Here is an 11,179-nt window from a genome sequence, read left to right as displayed (position 1 = left end):
AGAGAGAGAGAGAGACAGAGAGAGAGAGAGAGAGATCAATAACACTGATAGACTCCTTTTCTGTAACCAGTGAAGGTTTGAAGAGTGGATGAGCATCAGAGCCTTTATCCTCCAGTTAGATGCTCTGTCCACAGACACTAACGTGCACTCTGTCCAGAGAGACTAACGTGCACTCTGTCCAGAGAGACTAACGTGCACTCTGTCCAGAGAGACTAACGTGCACTCTGTCCAGAGAGACTAACGTGCACTCTGTCCAGAGAGACTAACGTGCACTCTGTCCAGAGAGACTAACGTGCACTCTGTCCAGAGACACTAACGTGCACTCAGACTAGTGTTGCACGGTGTACCGATACTTGAAAGGTACCGCGATACCCTGTCGTTAAAAACGTTACGATTCCTCCGTTTCATTAGTGTCGGTACTTTAAGAATGACGGGGAAAAGTACTCCGGGGAGAAAGCGCTGTTTTAATAAGAGCCGTGTGTGTTCAGCGCTCTGCTTCCACTCCCTGCAGCCGTGCCTGCAGCCCCTCCCCTCTCAAGCACGCTCTAAGTACCTCCCCTCTCTCGTGCACGCGCTAGCTGCCAGAGCATGTGAGAAAACGAGAAGCTGCAAGTGGGAGTGCAACTGCCGCTGCGCCTCGTCTTGTTGACAAGAAAGACGCCAGAAGCGAAATGTGGAAGTATTGTAGCTATATCTCTGACAGTGAGGGCAAGCCTACGGACACCACAAGGCCTGTCTGTAAGACATGTTTTAGATCCCTGCAAACCAAGGGAGCCAACACATCAAACTTGGCTAAGCACCTCGCCGACCGGCATCCAGAGCTGTGTAAAGACAGACAGGTTAGCGAATGTGATAGATAACATAATAATGAGCTCTATGAGCCCTTCCAATCCGGCTTCAGACAGCAACACAGCATTGAGACTGCCCTCATCAAGATCACCAACGATTTCCTCACTGCTGCTGACTCTGGCCGCCTCAGCATCCTCATCCTCCTGGACCTCTCTGCAGCGTTTGACACCATCTCTCACAACATCCTCCTCACCCGCCTCTCAGACCTCCTAGGTGTCACTGGCACAGCGCTGTCCTGGTTCACATTCTACCTCCATAACAGGAAACAGTTTGTCTCCATCAGTGGCTCAAACTCACCCCCGGCCCCAGTCCACCACGGTGTACCCCAGGGCTCTGTGCTTGGCCCCCTCCTGTTCACCATTTACATGCTCCCCCTCGGCCAGATCATCCGACATCATGGGCTCAATTTCCACTGTTACGCTGATGATACCCAACTGTATCTCAGCACCACTCCATCCTCCCAGCTCCCCCCTCAGTCCCTCATCAACTGCCTGCATGACATCAAAACATGGATGTCTTCCAACTATCTCAAACTAAACAGCAATAAAACAGAGCTCATGGTTGTGGCACCCAAGGCCCTGCTCCAGAAGGTTGGTGACTTCATCCTCGAGGTCGACGGCTGCTCCATCTCCCCATCTCCTGAAGCCCGCAACCTGGGTGTCATCCTTGACTCCACCCTTTCCTTCCATTCCCACGTCAAATCTGTGACCAAATCGGCCTTTTTCCACCTGAGGAACATTGCCAGACTCCGACCATCACTCTCGGAGTCGGTTGCCGAAACCCTAATACATGCATTTGTCACCACCCGCTTGGACTACTGCAATGGTGTCCTGTTCGGGGTTCCCAAAAAAACCCTGGACAGGCTCCAGTATGTCCAAAACTGTGCTGCTAGGGTACTCACACACACAAAGCCGTGGCAGCACATCACTCCCACCCTCATCCACCTACACTGGTTGCCGGTCAAGTCCCGTATATCTTACAAAGTACTCCTCCTCACCTACAAGTCCCTCCATGCCCTTGCCCCCCAGTACCTATCGGACATCCTTCACCCACATGCCCCACCCCGGAACCTGCGGTCCTCAGACTCTGGCCTGCTCACCACCCCCCGCACCAAACTGCGAACCTTCAGGGACAGAGCCTACAGTGTGGCAGCCCCCACCCTCTGGAACGCTCTCCCTGCGGAGATTCGCAACATCCCCACACTCGACGCCTTCAAAAGGGCCCTCAAGTCCCATCTGTTTGCCAAGGCTTTCGGCCCCTAATCGATCTGTTGTTTTGTCTGTCTGACTTTTGTTTTGTTATGTTTGTTTTTGCCCTATTACTGTACAGCGACCTTGGGTCCCTCGAAAGGCGCTATATAAATGCAAGCTATTATTATTATAATTACATCATGCTCGAGCCCATGCCCTCAAATCTAAGTCAAACAAGTCTCATTTATTTTGTGACAAACGAACGTTTTCGTAGTTTGACGAGGCAATTAATGGCAATGATAACTGTCTAATATGGCTATCTGTTTAGCTAACTTACCAATGTGGCTAACATCTGCAATGTACATTTAGTCAGTACAGTAATATAAATAATTATTATTACATGTTAATAAAATATAAAGTTAACTATCAACGAAATCACATAAACTCAAGTATAAAGAAGAGACCATGTTGGAAGAAAACACTTAACAGATAAACTACAATTTTATTGATCATGAAAATAATAAAAGAAAAGTATCGAAAAAAAATCGGAATCGCAATTCTTGACTTGGTATCGGTATCGAAACCAAAATGTTGGTATCGTGACAACACTAACTCAGACCCCAGCAACCACTCAGCGACATGATCAGAGGAACCGCAGGGTTCTGCTGTGGTAACAGGTCAGAGGAACCTCAGGGTTCTGCTGTGGTAACGGGTCAGAGGAACCTCAGGGTTCTGCTGTGGTAACAGGTCAGAGGAACCTCAGGGTTCTGCTGTGGTAACAGGTCAGAGGAACCTCAGGGTTCTGCTGTGGTAACAGATAAGAAGAACCTCAGGGTTCTGCTGTGGTAACAGATCAGAGGAACCTCAGGGTTCTGCTGTGGTAGAAGATCAGAGGAACCGCAGGGTTCTGCTGTGGTAACAGGTCAGAGGATCAGAGGAACCTCAGGGTTCTGCTGTGGTAACAGGTCAGAGGAACCTCAGGGTTCTGCTGTGGTAACAGATCAGAGGAACCTCAGGGTTCTGCTGTGATAACAGATCAGAGGAACCTCAGGGTTCTGCTGTGGTAACAGGTCAGAGGATCAGAGGAACCTCAGGGTTCTGCTGTGGTAACAGATCAGAGGATCAGAGGAACCTCAGGGTTCTGCTGTGGTAACAGGTCAGAGGAACATCAGGGTTCTGCTGTGGTAACAGATCAGAGGAACCTCAGGGTTCTGCTGTGGTAACAGGTCAGAGGAACCTCAGGGTTCTGCTGTGGTAACAGATCAGAGGAACCTCAGGGTTCTGCTGTGGTAACAGGTCAGAGGATCAGAGGAACCTCAGGGTTCTGCTGTGGTAACAGATCAGAGGATCAGAGGAACCTCAGGGTTCTGCTGTAGTAACAGGTCAGAGGAACATCAGGGTTCTGCTGCGGTAACAGATCAGAGGAACCTCAGGGTTCTGCTGTGGTAACAGATCAGAGGAACCTCAGGGTTCTGCTGTGGTAACAGGTCAGAGGATCAGAGGAACCTCAGGGTTCTGCTGTGGTAACAGATCAGAGGAACCTCAGGGTTCTGCTGTGGTAACAGATCAGAGGAACCTCAGGGTTCTGCTGTGGTAACAGGTCAGAGGATCAGAGGGACCTCAGGGTTCTGCTGTGGTAACAGATCAGAGGATCAGAGGAACCTCAGGGTTCTGCTGTGGTAACAGGTCAGAGGAACATCAGGGTTCTGCTGTGGTAACAGGTCAGAGGAACCTCAGGGTTCTGCTGTGGTAACAGATCAGAGGAACCTCAGGGTTCTGCTGTGGTTACAGGTCAGAGGATCAGAGGAACCTCAGGGTTCTGCTGTGGTAACAGATCAGAGGATCAGAGGAACCTCAGGGTTCTGCTGTGGTAACAGGTCAGAGGAACCTCAGGGTTCTGCTGTGGTAACAGGTCAGAGGATCAGAGGAACCTCAGGGTTCTGCTGTGGTAACAGGTCAGAGGATCAGAGGAACCTCAGGGTTCTGCTGTGGTAACAGATCAGAGGATCAGAGGAACCTCAGGGTTCTGCTGTGGTAACAGATCAGAGGATCAGAGGAACCTCAGGGTTCTGCTGTGGTAACAGGTCAGAGGATCAGAGGAACCTCAGGGTTCTGCTGTGGTAACAGGTCAGAGGATCAGAGGAACCTCAGGGTTCTGCTGTGGTAACAGGTCAGAGGATCAGAGGAACCTCAGGGTACTGCTGTGGTAACAGATCAGAGGATCAGAGGAAATTCAGGGTTCTGCTGTGGTAACCGATCAGAGGAACCTCAGGGTTCTGTCAGGTGTAACTAAGGTTCCTCACCCAGAGAAACTCCGTCGGGGAACTCGTCCTTCAGGCCGTAGATTTCTCCGAAGGCCCGCAGGAACTCCAGAACCAGCAGAGCGTCTCCGAACAGACCGGCTGGCAGACGGGTTCTCACCGGAACCGGGAGGGGGAGATCCTGCAGAACACAGAGGTAGAACCGTGATTAATGTGTGGGTTCCGTGTATAAATCAGAACCATCTATAATCACAGTTTACAGGTTCTCCTCTGGACCTGATGGTTCTAATGCGCAACAAACATTCACCAGAACCATCACCGCTTTACACTGAAATCATTAAAGTTCTAAATATGATAACAGTTCCTGTCGCTCCAAATGTTCCGTTTAAAACTCTGTTTATCGATTACAGTTTTCAACATCGTTTTATCGCCAAGCCCTCGTTCAATATTAACTTTATTAGTACAGAGCAGACAGACATAAACACACATCATGAACTTAAATATTAAACAAGATAACCATCTGGACTGAGGTCTCCGTGGTGCGTTCACTGACCTTCAGGTCCTCACACTCCATGTCCTCTCTGGGTTTGCTCCACAGCTTCAGACGCTCTGCATACTTCTTCTTCTCCTCTTTCAGCTTCTCTCTCTCCTGTCAGAGCATCAGAGTGACATCAGAGTGATATTAGAGTGATGTCAGAGTGACGTCAGAGTGACATCAGAGTGATATTAGAGTGATGTCAGAGTGACATCAGAGTGACGTCAGAGTGACATCAGAGTGATATTAGAGTGATGTCAGAGTGATGTCAGAGTGATGTCAGAGTGATGTCAGAGTGATATAAGAGTGATATCACTCTGACATCAGAGTGACATTAGAGTGATATCACTCTAATGTCACTCTGACGTCAGAGTGATATTAGAGTGATATCAGAGTGATGTCAGAGTGATATCACTCTGACATCACTCTGACATCACTCTGATATCACTCTGATATCACTCTGATATCACTCTGACGTCAGAGTGATATCACTCTGATATCACTCTGACATCAGAGTGATATCAGAGATACAGCACGAGATGATAGATCCCCGTTATAAGCAGTATAATAGATAGTTATGATATAAAGACGTACCCGGTCCTTCTCCAGCTTCCTCTGCTCCTTCTCCTCCCTCCTCTTCACTTTCTCCTCCTCAAACCTCCTCCTCTGCTCCTCCTTCATCCTCTCTTTATCCTCCCTCTCTCTCCTCTTGGCCTCCTGCAGTCTGTTTCTGTCCTGAGCGGCAGACGCCATCTCCTCCCTGTGATGCAGCAGCTGCAGCTTCTCCTTCAGCAGCGCAGAGCCCGTCTGTAAACACATTCAACTTAGATTAATACAACATGTAATACTCATTACACTGCAGCTTGTCCTTCAGCCTGAAAACACATCATTATCATCTCAAATCAAACAGGTGATTCCTGTAGATTCATACAGGTTCATATTATTGATCTATCAGAGTGTGACCTGTGATCTATCACAGTGTGACCTGTGCAGGTGATCTATCAGAGTGTGACCTGTGCAGGTGATCTATCAGAGTGTGATGTTACCTGTGCAGGTGAGCTCCGTGCAGCTTTAGGGCTGAAGGGGAACATGGGGGGGTCGTCAGGGAAGAACTGAGAGAAACTCTGTTCAGCGAGCCGGTACTTCAGCACTGAGGAGGGCTAGAGAGGAAGCATCAACACACAGGAAGTCATCATCAACACACAGGAAGTCATCATCAACACACAGGAAGTCAGCAGGTTGGTTGGTTGTTGTGTAGCCGTGTGTGTGTGTGTGTGTGTGTGTGTGTGTGTGTGTGTGTGTGTGTGTGTGTGTGTGTGTGTGTCTCACCTTGAGTGCGATGGTGCCGTTGTTTGGCTCACAGTGTTGTTTAAACAGCAGCTTCAGCTTCTCTTTGGACACACTGCTCTTCCTGCGACTGAACACACACACACACACACACACACACCGTTACGATCTTAATGTTTTGGGTACCGTTAGCATGTGTTAGCGTTACTGAACAGCTGTGCGGCTCCTCACCTGATCTGATTGGCTTTCACAGTGAAGGACTGGCTGTGTTGGTCCTCCAGCATCCTCACCATGTACTTAAACACTGACGGGTTCAGAGGCTTCTTCTTGCTACACACACACACACACACACACACACACACACACACACACACACACACACACACACACACACACACACACACACACACACACACACACACACACACATCTCCTCGTATCAAATGTTCATTATTCCTTTAAAATAAATAATCTATATTTTTTTTCCTACAAGTTCCTACAAAAATATTCTGAATAAAAAAAAAAAAAAGCAAGATATTTTTTCTGTAATATTTTGACTTTTCAATCTTTCTGTACACCTGTCTATCTTTGACCCCTGACCCTACTGACCCTCTGACCCCTGACCCCACTGACCCGTTGCTCTTGGGACTCTGGAAGGCGCTGCTCTCCTCGTCGCTGTCGCTGATCACGATGGAGTCGCCGCCGCCGGCTGCTTTAGCGTGACCATTAGCGCTCGAGTGAGGAGAGCTAACCTGCAGCACCTCACACACATGTCTGACACACACACACACACACACACACACACATTCATAAAGAGTCATTAGAAGTTGCAGCACACTCGTAGACACTGACAGTATTGTTACGATAGGATAGACAATAGGATAATCCTTTACTGATCAGATGAAGTCTGAGATGCTCCTTGCATCCCAGCAGCTCCATGTGTAACATCACAGCAGCTCCATGTGTAACATCCCAGCAGCTCCGTGTGTAACATCACAGCAGCTCCATGTGTAACATCCCAGCAGCTCCGTGTGTAACATCACAGCAGCTCCATGTGTAACATCCCAGCAGCTCCGTGTGTAACATCACAGCAGCTCCATGTGTAACATCACAGCAGCTCCATGTGTAACATCCCAGCAGCTCCATGAGTAACATCAACTGACCAACATCAAGACTCATGAGAAACAACAACATGTAACATCACAGCAGGATCAGTGAGAGCTGCTCAAAGAGCCTTCAGCGTGATCTGATCTGTAGCTCTGTGTTCACTGAGAGGGCTGGAGCACAGAGGATGCTTCAGGCTGACTGGAGCACAGAGGATGCTTCAGGCTGACTGGAGCACAGAGGATGCTTCAGGCAGACTAGAGCACAGAGGATGCTTCAGGGTGACTGGAGCACAGAGGATGCTTCAGGCTGACTGGAGCACAGAGGATGCTTCAGGCAGACTAGAGCACAGAGGATGCTTCAGGGTGACTGGAGCACAGAGGATGCTTCAGGGTGACTGGAGCACAGAGGATGCTTCAGGCAGACTAGAGCACAGAGGATGCTTCAGGGTGACTGGAGCACAGAGGATGCTTCAGGCTGACTGGAGCACAGAGGATGCTTCAGGCTGACTGGAGCACAGAGGATGCTTCAGGCAGACTGGAGCACAGAGGATGCTTCAGGCAGACTAGAGCACAGAGGATGCTTCAGGGTGACTGGAGCACAGAGGATGCTTCAGGCTGACCTTAGTGGTCTTCATCAGATGGTAGCAGTTCAGATTCTCTGTCAGAGCATGCTTTGGGTCCAGAGGATGCTGCTGGAGCCTCTCAGGTTATTATGGGATGTGAGTCAGGAAGTCTCTGACGGGGTGACCAACTGTCTTTGAGCAGATTTATAACAGGTGGAGCCGTTTAGATTTGAAAGCTGTTGACCAACACTTGTACCAGGTAGTGCCGTGTTAGTCATCATTTTAACAGATGATAGGGTATACCTGGTCTCCCCGGGGAAGTCATTTGGGATTCATTTTATTTCAGTGTATTACTTTTCGTCTTGTGCTTTTAACTTTGTCCGCAACATGCGAGCCGACCGCACCAACTCTACTCACTATGTTTTATGATATATGTTGCATTGTGGGAGGAGCTCAGGTCAGAAGACTTTCATTCTACCCTGCAGCTGCTGAGCATATGAGGATAACACCTTTGACATTTTAATATTTCTGTATCTACCTGGTCCCGTTGCGCACCGTGACGTCCAGCGTCTCCCCGGGGAAGTAGCGGTCCTTCACGAAGGAGTGCACGTCCTCACAGAGCTCACTCAGCCTGGCGCGATGACTCAGAGCCGCCAGGTGCAGCAGAGGAACCAGGAGCACCTGAGAGAAGCTCTGCAGAGACAGCCTGGCTCTACGCTCACTCTCCAGAGCCTCCAGGTAGGTGAGGCTGGAGCGCCCCGTCAGAGAGCAGCTCCACACCAGAGAGTTACACAGGATGGTGCGCTCAAAGAAATCACTGAGGAGAGAGAGTGAGAGGAGTGAGAAGAGTGAGACATACAGGAGAGAGGAGTGAGACATGAGGAGTGAGACACTGAGGAGAGAGCAGCTCCACACCAGAGAGTTACACAGGATGGTGCGCTCAAAGAAATCACTGAGGAGAGAGTGAGAGGAGTGAGACATACAGGAGAGAGGAGTGAGACATGAGGAGTGAGACACTGAGGAGAGAGCAGCTCCACACCAGAGAGTTACACAGGATGGTGCGCTCAAAGAAATCACTGAGGAGAGAGAGTGAGAGGAGTGAGAAGAGTGAGACATACAGGAGAGAGGAGTGAGACATGAGGAGTGAGACACTGAGGAGAGAGCAGCTCCACACCAGAGAGTTACACAGGAAGGTGCGCTCAAAGAAATCACTACAGAGAGTGAGACATACAGGAGAGAGGAGTGAGAGGAGAGAGTGAGATATCTGTTTAACATCACTGAGGAGTGAGAGGAGTGAGACACTGTTTATAATCACCAAGGAGTGAGACATCATTTAACCCATTGTAGGTGATAGGCTAAGGGGCGGGACATCTCTAAGCTGTTGACCAATCACAACAGAGCCAGCTAACCAATCAGAGCAGACATTTTGTTATATTTGATATATAAATACTTTTGTCCTTCAGGTTTATAAATAAATACGAGTGTATTTCAGCTCAAAGAGGGTTTCATATATTTAAGGGTTGAAGTGTGTTCAAACCTGCTGACCTCTGACCTCACCTGCTGACCCTGAGCAGGTGAGGTCAACTTTATTGACATCAGTGTCAGTAGGCCTGAGCTAACATGCTAACGTTAGCCAACACAGCTAGCAGCTTGAGCTCACTGAGCTAGGCTAACTTCAGGCTAACACTACACCTGTCCACTTTTCACCTGTTCAGCACCCGAGGACACAACGTGTACCTGTCAGTCTGAAAGAAGACGTTACTGCAAGCTTAACAGAGCTGTTTAAAAGGGACAGGTGAGAGGGGAGGACAGGTGAGAGGGGGACAGGTGAGAGAGGAGGACAGGTGAGAGAGGAGGACAGGTGAGAGAGGAGGACAGGTGAGAGGGGAGGACAGGTGAGGGGGGGACAGGTGAGAGGGGGACAGGTGAGAGAGGAGGACAGGTGAGAGGGGGACAGGTGAGAGAGGAGGACAGGTGAGAGAGGAGGACAGGTGAGAGGGGGACAGGTGAGACAGACCGGTGAGAGGGTGAGAGAGGAGGACAGGTGAGACAGACAGGTGAGAGAGGAGGACAGGTGAGACGGGGACAGGTGAAAGGGGGACAGGTGAGAGGAGGACAGGTGAGAGGGGAGGACAGGTGAGACAGACAGGTGAGACAGACAGGTGAGAGGGGGATAGGTGAGAGGGGGACAGGTGAGAGGGGGACAGGTGAGAGGAGGACAGGTGAGAGGAGGACAGGTGAGACATACAGGTGAGACATACAGGTGAGGGGACTCAGGTACTCACTCGTATCCCCTGAAGATCTCGTGAGTGATCTTGCAGAGGAACACCTCCTCCTCGGGCTTCAGGTCCTCGGGAGGTTTCTGTCTGATGAAAGCTTTCCTGTGGAGCAGCGGCATCTCTGTGGAGAAGAGAGGGAACCGGGTCAGAGAGGCCGAACCGGGACACAAAGTGCGGATAAACAACCCTAAAGTCCAGAACCGGGTCAACCGGGTCAGAACCGGGTCTCTGGACCGAGAGACCGGAGAAACACGGAGAGAAGCGGCGGGAGAAGAGAGCCTTCTGGCGGGTCTTTTGTTAGTGATAATCTGCACATGGAGCCCAGAGAGGCAGCACTTTGACCGGCTTCCCTCGACCACTTTCAGCCTCTCTACCGCCGCTGGCTCTCGGTACTCCTCCGGGGAATCTGGGCCTGGAGGACTTTACCGAGTTGTGAGGCTGTGGACGGAAGATCCGCGGAACAGATCGATAGAAACCGGAGGAAAGTCCCGGTGGATCTGCGCTGAGCCGGAGCTGCTCTGTTGACTAACTTTCAGATGCTTCAGGGACCCTGCCGAAGCTGGGAAACTGCAGTGTTCCACTCTACCGACTGTTATACACACATCAATGAAGAACAACGGGTGTTACTTTGTGTATTATATTAAACATTTGTATGTGGGTAAATCGTTTTTAATAAAATACTTTTACATTCGGCAAATCACTAACTAATTTTGTATTCTACTTTACATTTGTATATTCATTTATTTATGTTGTACTTATTGAACCGTAGAAGTTCAGTTGTCGTAGCAACACAAACACATAAATGAGTACAAACGATATAAAGTATAAATAGACCTTACATTACATTAGGCCGGCGCTTTCATCTAAAGCAACTCACAATAAGTAAGATATTAATACTTATAAAGGTCATAGTTTAACTTGTGATTGACAGAAAAAAAGTTACTGTGTTTGTTCCGGATCTGGGCCGTGTCCCTGAACGCACCGCGCGGAGTGAGTGGGTGGGCGGGGCTTCGCTGTTCCTCCTCAGCGCCGGTTGGTCCGCCGTCCCGCCGCTCCTTCACCGGCAGCCAATGGTTGCCCTGGAAACTGTGAGGAGGCCCGCGGTGAGT

The 11,179-nt window shown here is 49.7% G+C and overlaps 1 protein-coding gene across 1 annotated transcript; it reads right to left on the bottom strand.

Annotated features, from left to right (window-relative positions):
- Positions 1-4,342: 4,342 nt before the first annotated feature.
- Positions 4,343-10,678, bottom strand: baz1a (bromodomain adjacent to zinc finger domain, 1A; the record flags this gene model as incomplete). The annotated part of the gene is given in 10 exon segments (XM_034146086.1): positions 4,343-4,481; positions 4,854-4,949; positions 5,430-5,642; positions 5,882-5,995; positions 6,165-6,252; positions 6,354-6,452; positions 6,756-6,896; positions 8,330-8,608; positions 10,077-10,191; positions 10,497-10,678. Coding segments are annotated over 9 exon segments (1,282 nt in total), but the record flags the coding sequence as incomplete, so codon positions are not given.
- Positions 10,679-11,179: the final 501 nt, after the last annotated feature.

Source organism: Trematomus bernacchii, unplaced genomic scaffold (assembly GCF_902827165.1).
Source record: "Trematomus bernacchii unplaced genomic scaffold, fTreBer1.1, whole genome shotgun sequence".
Classification (NCBI taxonomy): domain Eukaryota; kingdom Metazoa; phylum Chordata; class Actinopteri; order Perciformes; family Nototheniidae; genus Trematomus; species Trematomus bernacchii.
The sequence above is the reverse complement of the archived record's forward strand: the minus strand, read 5'-3'. Positions and strand labels throughout refer to the sequence as shown.